At 40.0% G+C, this 18938-nt stretch overlaps 1 protein-coding gene across 5 annotated transcripts in view; it reads right to left on the bottom strand.

Moving 5' to 3' along the window:
• LOC101171732 (adhesion G protein-coupled receptor A1) overlaps window positions 1-17721 on the bottom strand; it is a 65754-nt gene extending 48033 nt beyond the window's left edge. For 2 of the 5 annotated variants that reach the window (XM_011473517.3, XM_020702032.2), the window contains exon 1: window positions 16755-17589. In XM_011473517.3, coding sequence (XP_011471819.1) covers window positions 16755-16757 — 3 coding nt within the window. In that variant the 5' untranslated portion in view covers window positions 16758-17589. The other 3 variants (XM_004086840.4, XM_011473518.3, XM_020702031.2) reach the window with 3 other exon arrangements.
• Between the last annotated feature and the right edge of the window lie 1217 nt (window positions 17722-18938).

The raw sequence follows: 18938 nt of genomic DNA, 5'->3' as shown, positions 1-18938 counted from the left end.
CACGGGTCTCTCCGCTCCCGCAGGAGATGGGTCGCTGCGGAGAATAAATGTCCCACACCAACATGCGTGACAGCTAAATGGGCATTAAGCACGTGCGAGCGACAACACGATGTAGTCTTAGACACACTGAAAATACTTGGGGGAAATGCAACGATAGACGTGAGATGAACCAACGCCGCTCCCGGATCCGCAGGGGGGGGGGGGGGGGGGGGGGGGGATGAAACTGAGGCGAAGCTGCAGCGAGACTGAAGGAGAGCAGGAAGTTGGAGTTGTCGTTAACATTCAATTTAGTTTTAAAGTGCCTCTCCCCCTAAGTATGATCTGTTATATTTTTTATATGTATTTTATTGTTTTGTAATGTATGTAGCCTTTTGTTTTAATCAATAGGTATTTTAAATTATTTTAATTGATCACTCGACTACAAAAACCGTCAAGACCCATTTCCCATAATGCATTGTTTTGTAGTGAACAATGAACATGCTGCAGAACAAAACAAAGAAAGCCTGGAAATATTAATAAGAAATTACAAATCATATATTCCGTTTTTTTTTTTGCTCTTTTATCATTTTTTAGAGCATTTTTTTTTAGAGCCGGACTCCTGCTTCATTTTTAGCAATAATTTCTTAATGTGTGACGTCCTGTGTGTGTCTTTGTGAAACATATCAGAGGGATTAGATCTAAAAAAAAACTTATTGTGATTAATATGTTTAGGTCTTATGAAAAATTAAAGACTAAATAATAGAACTCATCAGTGGGATTACTCCAAAAATATTTGGCATTTCCCTAAATTTTTGCACCAACAGTAGAAATCCTCCAAAAAAACTCAATCCATAAAAAATGGTCTGCGCTCCCCACCCCTCCCCTTCCCTCTGACACACGCGGCTCCGTCTCTATGACGGGAGGCGCAGCTGCGGCCCAGAGTTGATTGTTAGGTAGAAAAAGACTCCCAATCACCTGTTAGTGTGATTCAGCCAGCCACCGGCGAGTTGCGCCCCCCCTCTCGAGTTTTTTGACTTGTTATGTTCCAAAGACTACCGCAAAGAGGTGTGGCCGCAAGCGTCTTGCAGCTGAGGGCGGTGGTCACGTGCGCGTCGGGTCTGCTGTGTGGGAGCAAGGAATTGTGGGAAATAATCCCCATTGCCTGCTTTTGTCGAAATTGGGTTGAGCACGGGTGTTTGTTCTGTGATTGACAGGTAATGTTGGACAGAAAAAAAAAAAAAAAGTTCACACACCAGGCGTTGCGTCCATCTGGGTGATCTCAGACACGCTTATTGTGCATCTTGGCTGCACCTATTTGGTGTCACCAACATGAATTTCGATGCGTTTTTTATGAAAATAAAGGAGTGGCTGACCGGCTGCTCTACAATAACTTGAGACCGAGGTTTAAATGTGCAAAAAGTCATAAGAAAGAAAATCCAAAAATGGTTACTGAATTTTGTTTCTCCTTTACTAATTTGTGTTTTAAAAAGTAAACTTAAAAAAAAAATTCAACATAGATTCAAAATAGGGAGCACATCCTCTCTGACTTCACCTTCAAAAAGTTCAAGTACAGTCCAGATTTCCTGACAATGATCTTCATCCACTCTGAGGGTCTCAGCTGTTTGGGAGGAAGTGCTGCCAAGTGTCCAGCAGTAAGCAGACGTGTTCCAAAGAACCCAATGATGGAGGTTCCAGAACTGTAAAATTGGAGTCTTCTTTTTTGTTTAATAGTTATAATTCAACAGTGTTAACTAAACTGTGTTAATAAGGATGTTTAAATGAGAAAACAGTAGATATAAAAGACTAAATGAACAGAAATGTTTTATGATTTATTTACTTATTTACTTTTTTTATTTACGTATTTTATTTGAATTTTATGAGTACATTTTGTACATAAAAACAGTTAATAATAGAGTATAGTTAATAGTATAGTACATGTTCCATACAAATTTATTGGCTCTCAGACACTCACAAGTAGCATGTGATGAAGTTGCGGCCCTCCCTCAGCTAGACCCTGCATTCAGTGGCCCCCAGGCAAATTGAGTTTGAGACCCTTGGTGTAACATGTACTTACCGAAGTATCTGCAGTTTCATAAAGGATACCCTAAGCTGTTGATGAACCTGCATATAGAAAAACAGAGGAAATGCAACTAAACAAGTTAAACAGAATTTTTAACATGTTATAGCTCCTAATGTGTTAAATCTTTTCCAAATAAATAATGACAATGACAACAGAGACTTAGCTATGCTGCAATTCCTTAAGTTTTGGCTTTCTTAACTGTGTAGCTAAGCACAAAGTCAAAGTAGCTGTGTTTTTTCCAAAAGTGGACCGTTTATTACACACCTATGCCATCAGTAGCACTACGTCGGAATCACTCAACCACTTATTACCATTTCATGATGCAGAAACAAGCTTTGTATTGCATTTTGAAAATTCCAGTAGCCACACTAAATGCCTCTAAATAAACGGAATAGACAAAACAGTAAACAAATCTCACTATGCAACTACATCCAGAAAAAAACAGAAAATAACCAAAGAAATTTGGAATATTGTTTATCATGATATTTATCATTTCATTCATCAAAAAGTTGGATTTGATGACAAAATCAATCTTCCTCTCTTTCCTCAAAAACAGTTCTATCACCCTGTTGTGTAGATTATCGCGCTTGAGTTTAGTCAACAAGTCCTTTCCATTGCCATCAAGGCCAGTGCTGAGAGCCGAGTCTGTCCAGTTGTGCTTCTGCGTAGATTTTATTAGCTTTAGAGCCAAATAACGATGTACGTTCGACAGATGCAGTGGACACGGGGATGGCCAGCGCCAAACACACAAATCTCTACAGCTGTTTCACGATCTCACTCAGATTTTTCTGATAAAGAAAGTTAAGGACATCAGTGGGAGATTTTCCTGCAAAATCCTCCATGGAGTACATTACCGTCAGCTCTCTTTTTAACTGAGACAGATCAAAAAGTGCTCCCCGGCTCCTCGTCAAACTGGGAAAGGCTGGATGTGTCTTCCTGAAACTTCTGTCCAACCAGAATGACTTAACACTGTGACATTGCCTAAGCCTGCTAGAAGGCCCAGCTGACACCAACTCAAAATCTGATTGGTTGAAAGAAATCAATGACCAACATTGATTTCGCATCACAGGACCTTCAGGACTCATGGTGAAAGCCCTTACCCTGCCTGGCAACAAAGGACAGGTGAGATGTAAATGGTTAAATGCTCCAATATAAAAAGAAAAGTCTGTCTGAAAGCAGCATAACCATCATAAACACAATTAAAGCCGCAAGCGGCGTTGTATGGCCCGCAGACGCAACGCGCCTTCCACGGCCAACTCTACGCACCACCGCCCTCACCGCCCACTTTTGATAATGGCTAGTCAAAACTGCATATGCTAATTATGCTAACTATGCTAGCTATGCTAATGTGGCTAAAAGTGCTAGCATTGCGATCAGCATCATCAACTGACTCAGAAAAACACATTACCTAAAATGCTAATTATGCTAACTATGCTAGCTATGCTAATGTGGCTAAAAGTGCTAGCATAGCGATCAGCATCATCAACTGACTCAGAAAAACACATTACCTAAAATGCTAATTATGCTAACTATGCTAGCTATGCTAATGTGGCTAAAAGTGCTAGCATAGCGATCAGCATCATCAACTGACTCAGAAAAACACATTACCTAAAATGCTAATTATGCTAACAATGCTAGCTATGCTAATGTGGCTAAAAGTGCTAACATAGCGCTCAGCATCATCAACTGACTCAGAAAATCACATTACCTAAAATGCTAATTATGCTAACTATGCTAGCTATGCTAATGTGGCTAAAAGTGCTAGCATTGTGATCAGCATCACCAACTCTCTCAGAAAAACACATTCCTGAAGATGCTAATTATGCTAACTATGCTAAATATGCTAATGTGGCTAAAAGTGCTAACATAGCGATCAGCATCATCAACTGACTCAGTAAAACACATTCCTCCATTGGTGAGAGCTATATGTCATAAGTTAGTAAGAAAAAAAAAAATCACTTTTTTCAAAATGGCGGCTTTTCTGTTGATTTTATCTCCATAGCAACCATTTTATAGTTTGGTCCCCTCGGGAGAACGAACATATTGACGTCAGTTTCGGACAAATCGGTAAAAGTAAACTTTTTGTTGTCCTTAGCAACAGTGGTTTTATGCTAACCACGCCCACATTCCTTATATGTCCATATCCAGTGTTTTTCAATGTATTCAGTTCCTGCTATGGATGCATGCATTCAATTTTCACTGTATTCCAATGAAAAGCATGGGAGTTACAACAGTGCGCCACTTTGCTAGCTCACCACGCGGACGCTGTTCAAAATCTACAACTTCTAATTCCAACATTTTTTCCACAGTAGCTTGCCATTGATGCCCAAAAAGTTTAGAGACGATCGATAAAAATTCCAACGACAAGTTTACGTTTGAATCCAGTGGCAAAGGTGTTTTTTATAGAAAATTCAAGATGGCCGCCTTTTCCCGAGGTCAAAGGTCGACGAAACTCCAGAGGTAGTTGTGGACTTGCTCTAGCAACATGTGAGTGACATTTCGTGAAAATCCCTGGAAAAAAAGTTCATTTTTTTCATATTGTGTAAAAACGCGAAAATGGGGAAATTGCAGATTTTGGCACAAAATGGCCGCCAAACCGTAAGTCGTGTAACCATCCCGTAATGATTTCAAAACTTCCTTTGGATATCGCTAACAAGGGTACATTGGTTTCGTTTGGTGATTCTCAAAAAAAAAGTTCCGAATTTTTTCGTTTTTGCCGAGTCGGCACATTTTTTTGCGACGGTTTTTTGCTTACCACGCCCACATTCCTTTATCGATCTTGTCGTGCGTGACATCGTTTTGTTCAGCGCGGGCCAGGGAATTGCATATTTCCTCTTCACGACATTCCGATGAAAAATGTGCGAGCTAGCTAAGATGGCAACGGTTGCGAGCTCGCCACGTGCACGCTGTTCAAATTCTACAACTTTTAATTCCAACATTTTGTCCAGAGTAGCTGGCCATTGATGCCCGAAAAGTTACGAGACAATTGATGAAAATTCCAATGACGAGTTTTCGTTTGTATCTGGTGCTAAAGGTGCTTTTTTGAGAAAATTACAGATGGCGGCCTTTTCCCAAGGTCAAAGGTCAACGAAGCTTCTGTGGTGTTTGTAGACTGGAGCTGGCAGCAAGTGTGTGCAATTGCGTGAAATTCGCTCAAACAAAAGCGTTGTTTCCCCATATCGTGGGAAAACACGAAAATCGCCAATTCTCAGAGTTCGCCACAAAATGGCCGCCAAGCCGTAGGTCGTGTGGCCGCCCCGTAATGATTTCAAAACTTCTTTGGGATATCCCCGACACGTGTGTTTTGGTTTCGCGACTGTATTTTGAAGTACATTTTGTCGGGCCCCATACGCGATTTTCGGCCCATTCATTTTTTTGACGGGATCGCTGGCCGTGATGTCATCGTCTTCGGGGGGGTGACGTTGATTTTGTGGAAAATTCATTTGCAATTTATCCCAGGTGTGTGCACGTTTTGGTGACATTTCGATCATGCGGCGGGGGTCACATTCTCGCTGAAAGGCGGCGAAGTCGTCGTTCCAACTTCGAAAACAATATGGTCCTTGCAGTCAGTGACTGCTGCTGCGGGCCATAAAAATGGAATGGACAGACCATTTGGAATGATTTAATGAATATGCATGGCCAAAGTATAATTAACACATGATTCAGATATTTCTTAGGCCTTCAAAGAAATCCTTGCAGGCCCTGACGGCCCACCACCATCTGAATCCTGTCCATGTATATTATGACCTTGACAAAAAAAATAACATAAATGAAAAATGGTGACTGAATTGACTTAATTTCGCTGGAGCCGGAAGTAATGCATTTTCTATGTGTTATGTCACACTCACTCAGTCCAGTTCTCTTATGCAGTCATTGGTTTAAGCACACACCAATATTCAATGTGTGTTCAGATGAGGCTCATTTGTCAGTGTTGCTTGTAAAAATAAAAAACATGTTTTACACACTTTTTTATAAGTCGACATTTCTGCATTGATTTTTTTCAATTTGATGTAAGATTTAACTATAAATTTGTTTTCATCAGCTATAAACATAAGTTTAAAATGAACAGAAATTAATGCTTTAACCCAGTAGCCTGTTAACCTATGCGATGAATTACTTGGTGAATTCAGTTATGGAAATGAATAATACATTTTATTAATCCTTTTTAATGCTTATGATTTTAATTACCAGTAAACCTTGAGGCTCAAATTATGCCATCATCAACTGTATGGGGTTTTTTCAAAGTTAGTCTAAAGAGAAAACAAGGCAAGAAGAAAAGTAGAAGCTGCAACAGACTTTCTATGTACCACTTAAGTTACCTACAATATTTTATTTTGGCAGATAATGATTGAAAAATGCACACAACTTTATAATGCATCAATACTTTTTTCACTTCTAATTACAAAGACATACTAGTGTCCTACCTCATTTGATTCGTCCAGGTAGAATGGCACAGACAGTGTTCTCACAGACTGCGGCAGCAAAGAACAAAGCTTACTAAGAACAGGTGAAACTAATGTATGTGGAGGAAATAAAAACTGTCCGATGAAATTAGTCATACTAAAAGGAAATGCTGGAGAGACTTGTGTGAGCACTTAACTGTAAAGTTCAGATGCTACTGTCCTACCTCAGTCAAATGGAACAGGTAGATTGGCAGGTGTTCTCACAGTTAGAGCTGAAAACAATGACTGACAATAAAACTGAGGCCAAATAGAAAATACAGAAGCCAACAGGGAAAAAAGAGTTTAAAATAAAGTACAAGTACAGTAAAACACACAAATCCAAACTTTTTTTAAAAAATTGCATTCAAATACACATTCCAATATCAATAACAATGATGGTCGCATGGTGCAATTTCCTAAACAAGGTCTTCAAACAACAATAAAAAAAACATTCAAAAAAATGTTGTCCTCCACCAGATCCCTGGAAACACCTTAGACATCTCAGTCTAGAAAGATGATCAAATTTGATCTGCTTTTTTTCTCAAGACAAATAAACCAACACATAAAAATACACAAAAGGAAGAAAAATGAGTGTTAGCTGCCTGCAACCTGTGACGTGAGCTAAGCACACATTAGCTTAACATGAATGGCTAAACAAAACAAAAAAAGATAACCCACACAAACCATAAAGAACTGACAAAGACTTCCCAGCTATTTATGAAAGACTAGCAACAATTTAATAAAAAAAACAAATGGTAAAGAACAGATACAAAGACAAAACATGTTTTCATCTCATTCACAGCCAGTAGCATTCTGGCCATGAATCAATCAATTTATAATTTGGGAAGCACTTGTAAAAGCAGAGGTAACCAAAGTGCTGAACATAAAATCAAATATTTAAAAAATCACTAAACAATATAATACAATGAAAAAAACAATTACAATAAAATCAAATTAAACCTTACAAACAATAAAATGATAAAAACAAAAAAAGAATGAAGTTAACAAGCTTGTTCACTAGATCTGCTCACTAGAGTTAAAAGCCTGGGTAAAAAGATGAGTTTTTAAAAGTGTCCTAAAATCACTGAGGGAACTGGCAGACCTCACAGAAAAGGGGAAAAAATTCCAGAGTTTAGGACCTGGGGCCTGTTTCAGAAAGGAGGTTAAGTGTAAACTCTGAGTGCGTTAACCCTGAAATCAGGGAAACCCTGGGGTTTCCGTTTCAGAATGGGAGGTTTGTTAAACTAGAGAAAGCAGAGTAAGTCAAACCCGTTTCTGAAAGAGAGGTAACTTATACTCAGAGTCAGTGTCCATGGTTACTTACGCTGTGAACCTAACCTGGTCGGGAGCAGGTTTTATTCTCTAAACTCAAGGTTTCTGCCGGTCCCCTCCCCTTTTTAAAGACGAAGCTGTATTTTTCGCTTTAACCTTCATTGCCCAAATTTCCGTCACACAGAGACAAGTGACAAGAATGGCTTGTCCTTTTTTGGAGGATCCAGTAGACGAGGAGGCTGCATTAATTCGTAGAGAATTACATTTACGTCATGCGAGGATTTTGAGACCTAGACTCGATTTCTTGTCATTTCCCCATACGTTTTTGTTTGAGCGTTACCGTTTTTCGTTGCAATCAATTACATATATACAATGAAAACAACATTAGATATGTATTGCTATGTAGATGTTGTCAAATATTGTCAACAAAGCCTACATCCATGACATGCTCAAATTTGACCTGATTGAATTATGTTTTTATACTTCATTTTTAGCTGCTGCCATGTTCTTTTAATTCCTGCAGGATTGCATCTACAAGAAAATGAAATCAGGGACATTGAATTAGATTAATGTAACAATTACTTTTAGGAAACACAATTTGCTAGTACTGCTTAATTTCTTAATCCCATATAAACCTATCCCACTTCATCAATACAATGGTAGACAAAAGTTCACTTTTAAAATCCCAATTGCATGTTTTAATATTAAACTGACCAACGTTTGCAAGAAGAACCGATTGGTTCTGTACACTATGCAGCATTTCATGCAATTACACCAGGAAAAAAACACTTCAAAAGTACACCTAAATATCGCCATTTTTATTTCACACCTTACGCTATTTAAAAAGTTATTACAGCCAATATTTTATAACAATGATTTAAATGCAAACTTACGCATTAACTTGAGCAGCTATGTTTTCCCACGCTAACTGTCTCTGTTTTGCAGATGCAGCGGTGTTGCTTGTCATCCGGAATATGTGCTCATATTCACTGTAACTCTGCAGCAGCACGTCAAGTTCAGCTGGCGAAAAATACGCAGACCTCTTTTTTTCCACGGTTGCCATGGTGACTCGTAATATCTGCGCTCCATTGATAATGGCTTCTTATAGTCGCGGTGCGGACGCTTACCTCCGAATCAGTCCACTCAGAATAGATTGACCTAACTCCGATCAGCTTCTCTGAAACAGAAAACTCAGAGTTGTTAATCTCTCGATTGACCAACTCAGAGTTCAAGTTTAACCTCAGAGTTTGGTTGAACCTCCTTTCTAAAACAGGCCCCTGCAACTGAAAAGGCTTTGTCTGCCAGAGTCACAAGTCCAGTCCTGGGAACCATTAAAAGCGTTTGATCTTCAGATCTTAGGATTTGTCGTGGACATAAAGATGTAGAAGCTTTGAAAGATACTGAGATGAAAGACCATTCAAACATTTAAAAATCAGTGGGTCGGTGGAGTGGGTCTTTAGGACTGTCAATTGTTTGCTACCGAACCATTCAAGTTGTTTGTTTAAATTCGTCTTTTGCCAGAAAAGGTATTATTTTGAAAATATCCATGTAAAATCCTACATGCAACACTAATGCATGCACTCATACATGCAAAGTCATAAAAGGTTTACTCACCAAAGACTTCATACAAGTCTGAGTTGGCGTCAGTATTGCCCAAAAAACAGCCACGAGGCGGGGACAACAGCAAAGCGGCCAATTTGGAGTTTTACACAGGTGCGCAGGACAAGTTTAACAAACGCGCAGGGACTACTTTCAGGAGCGCAAGAATACTTCCACGAGCACGCAGGAAAGGAATTAAGAGCACACAGGAGTAGAGGAGCAGACATGGAGACTGAACTATGCCCGTTGAACGTTCATTGTGTGCGTGGAGTTTGATCCAAGCTCGTGGGTGAGAATACCCTGGGGTTTTTACATTCTGCCTCACAGTTGAAGTGTATCTATGGCCGAACTCATTTGTTAAAGTGGGATTGCAGACTTGCAGAAACTATAACTGACAACTTCATTTATGTCCCCCACAGCTAGTTGCTTAAACACTGCATTAAACACTGACCCTTTTTCTTTCCCACTTGTCTGATGCGTGCGCTGTAGAACCACATTGCTCAATATAGATTTGCAAATAATAATCATAATTTTCAGTGTGCAAAACTTTTACTTTGTGATTGTTATTGTTTGAGGTTCATAGTCATGTAAATGGTCGCTGTGATGTAAAGCAAAGTACAAACATTCATATTAAAAGACATGCACACAAAAGGTAAGGCCCGAGCTTAACACATGTGTAAAGAGCAGTAGTGCATACAGTACGGACAAAAAATTTGGACACACCTTCTCATTCAAAGAGCTTTCTTTATTTTCATGACTATGAAAATTGTAGAGTCACACTGAAGGCATCAAAACTGTGAATTAACACGTTGAATTACATACATAACAAAAAAGGGTGAAACAACTGAAAGTATGTCATATTGTAGATTCTTCATAGTAGCCACCTTTTGATTTGATAACTGCTTTGCACTCTCTTGGCATTCTCTTGATGAACTTCAAGAGGTAGTCACCTGAAATGTTTTTCACTTCATAGGTGTGCCCTGTCAGGTTTAATAAGTGTGATTTCTTGACCTTTAAATGGGTTTGGGACCATCAGTTGTGTTGTGCAGAAGTCAAGTGGATACACAGCTGATAGTCCAACTGAATAGACTGTTAGAATTTGTATTATGGTAAGGAAAAAGCAGCTGAGTACAGAAAAATAAGTGGCCATCATTACTGTAATCCCTGTGCTATCCTAGCCACTTTAACATTAGGAGTTGGGTCATTTTTATCTAACCTTTATTTACCCAGACCCACTAGACACTGCGCTGAACCTTTTTTCTTCAATGATTTGTGATCTTCACTGGTGTCCATGGATGACACCTAATCTTTTCACCTTTATCCACCTTTCTCATGGTACGGATAACATGTCAATGTAAGGGTGGGGTCATCTAAGATAGCACAAGGGTTAAAGAAATGAAGGTCAGTCAGTCCAAAAAATTGGAAAGCGTCCCCAAGTGCAGTCAAAAAAAAACATCAAGCGCTACAAAGAAACTGGCTCACATGCGGACCGCCCCAGGAAAGGAAGACAAAGAGTAACCTCTCCTGCAAAGGATAAGTTCATCCAAGTCACCAGCCTCAGAAATCGCAGGTTAACAGCATCTCAGATTAGAGAGCAGGTCAATGGCACATAGGCTACGTTCACACTGCAGGCTGAAACAACCCAATTCCGAATTTTTTCCCCCTAAGCGGCCCAATTCCGATCTTTTCATGACAGTCTGAATGACACAGATCCGATCTTTTCAATTGCGACCCAGGCCCCGTGGATTTGCCGTCCTGATTCCGAATTGTAGCCGTTCTTTTCAATTGCGACCGCCGTCTGACCGGCCAGGCGACTTGATTCCGAACCGTATGTCATCGACACTTAACAAACGTCATCATTTTGCGTTGAAGTAGGCGGGAACGAGAACGTAAACATCAACCATGGTGGACGATGCTGCTGAGACCAGTCAGTGGAAGGGAAGAAGGTCACTGATTGGATTAATATTTGGGCTGATCGCTCTTTTCAAGCCAAACTCCAGGGCTCTTATCGCAACTGGGCGGTTTTTGAAAAAAATTCCAGCTAAATGGCAGAGCGTGGTGTTGAACCTTTCCCGCGATAACTTTTTTTTCTTTCTCCCCTTTGACCGTGCTCAAGCGCGGGGGACCCGAGGCGATCCTCCTCCTCCTCCCTGTTCTGATCCTTAGTTTCTCCAGAACGGGTTAATAGAGTCCATAGCATTTAATCTGGGGGAAACCTTCTTTTATTACCGTCCTCCGTAACACACAACAGGAATGCGCGCCCACACTGCCCCCCCTCCCTATTCTCTATCGCGGCACGCGCTTGCACACACACACACACGCAGGGGCGCGGCCCCAACACATACACATTCCTCTTCCACTACAGTGGGTACAGACGATCCCGACTCCAATGCCTTCTTAAAATGAGAAGATTGTAATTGTGCTGCTCCTTCGTGAAAATATATTTAATATTACAAAAAGAGCTCCGCTTTTGACAACACTGTTGTTGACATCCATTGTTAACGTTGGCTCCGCAAACAACAAGTGACGTCGTTCACCGTTGAGTATTCTTCTGGCTTCTGCGCATGCGGGTCTCGTTTGGGTCGTGTCACGGTCACACTGGAGATCACAAAAGTTCGGATTTACTTGGAAATGTGAACGGTCTAGCAAACAATCCGAATTGAGCATTAAGCCCTGCAGTGTGAACGTAGCCATAGAGTTCTAGCAGCAGACACATCTCTACAGCAACTGTTGAAAGGAGACTGTGAATCAGCTAGGAAACCACTGCTGAAGAAAGGCAACAAGCAGAAGAGACTTGTTTGGGCTAAAGAACAAAAGGAATGGATATTAGACCAGTGGAAATCTGTGCTTTTGTCTGATGAGTCCAGATTTTTGGTTCCAACCACTATGCCTTTGTGCGACGCAGAAAAGGTGAACGGATGGACTCTACATGCCTGGTTTCCACCGTGAAGCATGGAGGAGGAGGTGTGATGGTGTGGGGGTGCTTTGCTGGTGACACTGTTGAGGATTTATTCAACATTGAAGTCATGCTGAACCAGCATGGCTACCACAGCATCTTGCAGCAGCATGCTATTCCATCCGGTTTGCGTTTAGTTGGACCATCACTTATTTTTCAACATGACAATAACCTAAAACATACCTCCAATCTGTGTAAGGGCTATTTGACCAAGAAGGAGAGTGATGGGGTGCTGCGCCAGATGACCTGGCCTCCACAGTCACTGGACCTGAACTCAATCGAGATGGTTTGGGGTGAGCTGGACTGCAGAGTGAAGGCAAAAGGGCCAACAAGAGCTAAGCATCTCTGGGAACTCCTTCAAGACTGTTGGAAGACCATTTCAGGTGTCTACCTCTTGAAGCTCATCAAGAAAATGCCAAGAATGGGCAAAGCAGTAATCAACGCAGAAGGTGGCTACTATGTAGAACCTACTATATGACATATTTTCAGTTGTTTTACACTTTTTGTTATGTATATAATTCCACGTGATAATTCATAGTTCTGATGCCTTCCGTTTGACTCTACAATTTTGATAGTCATGAAAATAAAGAAAACTCTTTGAATGAGAAGGTGTGTCCAAACTTTTGGTCTGTCCTGTAAGTACAGAGCCCGTGAGCTGACATGGGTAAAAAAAATATAAATTTCGTTCCCACAAAACAATAATTCGTTCCCATGAAACAATATTACGTTTCCATAGAATAAAAATTTTCTAATACACATTCATCCTGTTGTATTTGAATGTACCTCAGTTACAGTGACATGTTGATTGGTCAAGATGCATGTTGGGATGTGCGATGCATGATGGGATATGTACGTAGCATGTAGCCTTCGGATGTATGACTGCTAACAAATTTGTGGGAACTAAATAATTATTTCATGCAAACTAAATATTATTTTGTGGAAACAATTTAAATTTTTCGTGGGAAAAAAATATTATTTAGTGGGAATGAATTTTTGTTTCGTGGGAATGAAATATGTATTTTTTTACCCATGTCAGCTCACGGGCTTCATACCTAGTGCCCCCTAGGCCTGTCAGAAATCACTGTAACACGAAGTTACTTCCAGGCGGCTGGATGGCTAATTTGGTTTTGTACATCACTGACGCATAGGAAACCAGGGTATGCTTCATCCAGTGCGGGTCCCTTCATGCTACTGTCTATGTAGCCACAAGGGCTTCCAAGTCTGAGTCCACCTGTGCCCGTCCCCAGCCAAGATAAAACACAGGTTTGTGTAAGGAAGGGCATCTGCCGTAAAAATCTCTGCCAAACCATTTATGCATCAGTGAAAGTTGATTTGCTGTGGTGACCCCTGATGTGATATGCCGAAAAGTGAACAACAACAACCTAAATTACTTCCAATGAACCACAACTATGTTACCACTGCTAGTAACTTTAAACACTTTTTTTCTATCCAATGCACACAAAAAAGTATTTTTTATTTTAAATATATTGTAAATATTACCTATTTTATTCTTCAGCTTTTTGTCTTGTCCTGGATTGGGAAAATTCTCTACTAAAGGGCAAATCAAGGTTAATCTTTTATAACATCTGTAAGGGCGATATGAATAAAACTGGTCAGAAGGTGAGATAAGACTTTTTAAATCATTGGAAAGATGTGTATTTTCTTAAATGTATCTGGCACACAAAAATGTATATATCCTTGCCTGACAAAATCATTATTGTTTTTCCTACTTTTTTGCTTATAACTCCTCAAGACCCCATTTGTTAGAATAACTTAAGCAGCGAAGTCTGCCTAAAGGGCAGCACCCTGTTTGTAATTTTGGTCAATTTTATTTTTACTAGAACAATTTTTAGTAGGGGTGTGTATTGGCAAGAGTCTGGCAATACAATACGTATCCTGATAAGTGCTCCACAATACGATACATATCCCGATATTGTACCGTAAAACATTTTCTTTCTTCTTTTTTAAAATAAAAAAACTCTTTCAATACATCTTCCATTGTAATAAAATTGTCAAATTCCGTTTATTTAATGATCACAGTAAGTTGCTTTTACACAAGTAAATTCATTGTGCTTTTACTTTTAACAGTCAACATTGTCTGATATAAACAACAAAATATTTTTCATTATAAGAAAAAAAATTGAATGAATGTGCCTTAACTAATAAGTTTCTAAACGTATGATTGGGGTAATAAATGGTAAATGGCGTAAATTTATTTAGCACTTTTGTACCTTCCTCGAAGGTCCAAAGCGCTTTACAGTCACAGTCCCATTCACACACGCATTCACACACTGATGGCGGCTCCGCTGCCAAACCCTGGTGCCAACCTTCCACCAGAGGCAAGGTGGGGTTCAGTGTCTTGCCCAACTTTGACACATGAGCGGGCAAGGCGGGAATCAAACTTGCAATCTTACGATCATGGGTCGACCACCCTATCACTGCGCCATGGCCGCCCGCTAAAGTGCTGTTTATTTTCAACATCTCTTAATGTAGCTTCTCCAGTATTTTTAAACAGTTCAGGAGCCTGAATGGTACTAAAAAAAAGCCACTAACTGTTTCCACAAACAATAAAGAGTGAAAATGAGGCAGCATGACAGGGTGAAAGAGACCGCTTTAATATGGCAAAGATGGTTTGTTAAATAACAGTCTGCACTGCACTGCTACAGCCAAAAACTAAACTAGTAACTACTAGTAACTACTCACACGCTAAGTAAACTAGTTAGTCATCGCCACGATGTTGGCCTTTCTTTGGAGCGTTGAACACATCACTCTGATCGATTATGTCGCGAAACTAGAATCTATTGCTGGGAGGTTCTGCAGAAATTTGGCCCGCTTTGCCAATAGCATTTTGGCTGTTGCTAAGTGCATTAGACGCTGTAAAGCTGCACTGCTTTACTCGTTCTTATCTAAGCCCACTAAAAAGCACGGTAATCTGTGTTTTATATGTTACTGGCAGGAACATGGCACAGAGTTTCGGTTCGGTATAAAGAAAAACTTAGAAAAAGTAGTTTATGTCTCATAACAACGAAAGAAGCTGCCTCTAGCTGAGGTCTTCCTGTTGTTTGTGTGGTGTCGAGCAGCTCAGAGAGGTTACGTGTGCTTGGCTGCCAACAGTCGGAGGTTAAAGTGGAAAACAAGAGTCAGACGCTGAAGGACCCTCATAAATGATACAAGTAAAGTGAAATGATACAAGCATTGCCAAATGAACCATCGCGATACAGTATATCGCCTAATTGATTTTTTTCTAACACCCCTAATTTTTAGGATGATATTAGAATTTTGTGTGTGTGGTTATAAGTATGCCTTTAAGCAGAATTTCTTCCCGTCACCTTGGTGTGCTGTTTGTAAATACTGGATTGAGGCAGTGTGTAAACAGGTAATTAGGACCCTATTTTAGGAAGAACACTTAGTGGAAATCCTGACTGACTTTACAGCACATAAACTCAGGATAGATGGGTTCACAAAGATGGATAGCTTATTGTTTGAGTTTGCTGCTATGGCATCTTAGCCTGTGAACCTAACCTTGCTGGAAGCAGACTGTAAAACTGACAAAAATCTGATCTAGTTCAGGCTCCTCCCACCCAGTAGCACAGAATGTGAATCTTCAAGTGATTATTGCAGAGAAATAATTTAGATGTGTTTTTTTAAAAAGGTGTTTGCGATAGATTCTCTTCTGCATATGTTTGTAAAAAATAAGATCAAGAAATGTAATGTTTAAAAATTAAGCTTCATGAAATAACCTATTTTAAGCAAATTAACTGATTTATTCATTTCACTTTGCATGGTTTCATATAATCATAATGAATGATCCTATTATTATTATTTTATAATATTTTTGTAAGGTTTCTGTTGGAATACATTAAAAACCTGCTCTTAAAAACAAGAATTTAAATTTAAAGACAAGAGCTAGTCTCTAACATGCAGACACGATCACCTTATAACCTTTCCAGGTGACTACATACATCCCTCCATGTCATGGAATGTAAACTACAAACTGTTGAAAGTGTTACTGTTATTAATACCTTTCTTTCAATACTAAACTACAAGTCCAAACCAGATACCCTTCATGAAACATCAGTGAAACTGATGAAATCAGGAAACAGAATAATCAAATTAGTCAATAACCAAAATATTGGTTAGTTGCAGTCCTGTTATCAGGTTTCTGATGAGTTTCTTAATGTGACTTGGAATAGAAAGTAGTTTGCTATTGTTCATGACTCTGGGAGGTTATGTTTTGTGAACATCAGCTCCTTACAACATACTGATGTTCACAGAAGAACATCTCTATGTTCTCTATCTCTATCTGACATCTACAGTCAGCTACAAACCTAGCCTCACAAAGTTGTAAGTATTTTGGTGATGAAGACGATAAATAAGACAAGAGGGCCCACTTGTGATCATGATCAGAAAAAAGGTAATCATTTACCATGAGAGTGGGTGGGTGCGGATTAATCCGTGAGGGTCTTCTTCTCTGTTCCGGAGGTCCCCCTCCTACCCGCTGTGCACCTCCAAGATAAGCGGCTGGATGCGGATGATACGCTGGGTCCGATCAGCTCCTCGGCCCCGGCGAGGGGTGTGCTGTGCTGACGGCCTGCCGTGGCGTCCCAGTACCTCCATCCGCGTGTGCGGTGCTGCTTACGGCGCAGTCTTCATATCTCGCTCCGCGTGACGCATGACCGTGGGTGGATGGTGAGAGGATGCTGAGCAAACATTCAATTTAGCACCTGGAAAAACACGCTCTTTCACCGCGTGACCCTCACACGCACGAGCCAAAGAAGAAGCTGGGCAGAGCTTTCACGCGCGCACACATATTAGATCGCAATGTAAGGGAAAATAACCCGCGAAGCAGCGTTTCTGCTCCTCCTTCTTTCAGCTCTGTGAGAGCGCGCTTGCCGAATGTGACGCAAGCAGCCGTGTGACTGTGAGGACCGCGCGCTTGATGGGTCATCTAGCTTCGTTCCATGCGCGTGACACTGAAAGAATTTTCAGCTCTCCTTCAGCCTTGACAGAATCCGAGACCGCGCATTTCTCCTGTGATTATACAGTTTGTAGCATTACAAGTAAATTAAAAAGTCTAACCAGTCAAAATGTGAACTAGTTGTCGATATTTTATGAGGGCGTAAAGACAACTGAGCAGGCATTTAGGAACTGAGTGAGTGAAACTTACAACCGCGCTGGTGCAATTCTAACTAAGCGACCCCGTATTTCACAATTGCACGGCTGCAATCCTAACTGAGCAGTGATCTTGCTCGGTCAGATCCTTTTTGCGCGCTCACCTGGATTTACGATCAGTGTTCAGACTGGTGTCAAGCCAGCCCTCTCTCGTCGAACGGCTGTCAAGTGAGCCCTCTCTCAAAAACGGTGTGCCGCTTTTTTACATACATTGCGGTAACAGCAAGAATGCCTTCAGTCGGGTAAAAGCAAAGTGTAAGAACTGTCATTATACTCATATACTATTTACACATACGCCCCCCTCCCCCGTATATAACTATATATTTATAAGTGTATATTTAATTATATGTTTGAGGTGAATTATCAATTAAAGGCAAAATTAAAATCATATATTAAAGAGGATATACTATAATGTTCACTTATTTTTAGGAAGAAATCACCTAGTTTCCACAGAGTCATTTCACTTCTCACTTATACTATCCCACCTGGTGAGGTCACAAAATAAGTTTTAGATGGATCTGATGTAGAATTTCAAAATAAAACCCAATTGAAATCAGTTATAATTGCGTTATCGCCATATGTTGACAGCTGTAAAATGAAAACTGCTTGTTTCCACAGAGTCATTTCACTTCTCACTGATAGAAACCCACCTGGTGATGTCACAAAATAGGTTTCAGAGGAATCTGATGTAGAATTTCAAAATAAGGCCCAATTCTAATCAGTTATAAATGCATTATTGCCATACGTTGACAATGGTGTAAAATGAAAACTGCTAGTTTACACAGAATCATTTTATTTCTCACTGATAGTATCCCAAATGGTGATGTCACAAAATAAGTTTCAGATGGATCTGATGTGGAATTTCAAAATTAAACCCAATTGAAATCTGTTATTACAGCGTTATTGTCATGTGTTGACGGAGCTGTAAAAGGAAAACTCCTAGTTTCCACAGAGTCACTTCACTTCTCACTTATACTATCCCACCTGGTGAAGTCACAAAATAAGTTTCAAATGGATCTGATGTGGAATTTCAAAATAAAGCCCAATTGAAATCTTGTATCAATGCATTATTGCCATATGTTGTCAAAGCTGTAAAATAAAAACTCCTTGTTTCCACAGAGTCGTTTCACTTCTCAATTATAGTATCCCACCTAGTGAGGTCATAAAATAAGTTTCAGAGCGATCTGATATGTTTTTTCAAAATAAAACCCATTAGAAATCTGGTATAAATGTGTTATCGCCATATGTTGACAGAGCTGTGAAATGATAACTCCTAGTTTCCACAGAGTCGTTTCACTTCTCATTGATAGTATCCCACCTGGTGATGTGACAAAATAAGTTTCAGATGGATCTGATGTGGATATTCAAAATAAAACCCAATTGAAATCTGTTATTACAGCGTTATTGTCATATGTTGTCAAAGCTGTAAAATGAAAAC

Source organism: Oryzias latipes, chromosome 19, assembly GCF_002234675.1.
Source record: "Oryzias latipes chromosome 19, ASM223467v1".
NCBI classification, from domain to species: domain Eukaryota; kingdom Metazoa; phylum Chordata; class Actinopteri; order Beloniformes; family Adrianichthyidae; genus Oryzias; species Oryzias latipes.
The sequence above is the reverse complement of the archived record's forward strand: the minus strand, read 5'-3'. Positions and strand labels throughout refer to the sequence as shown.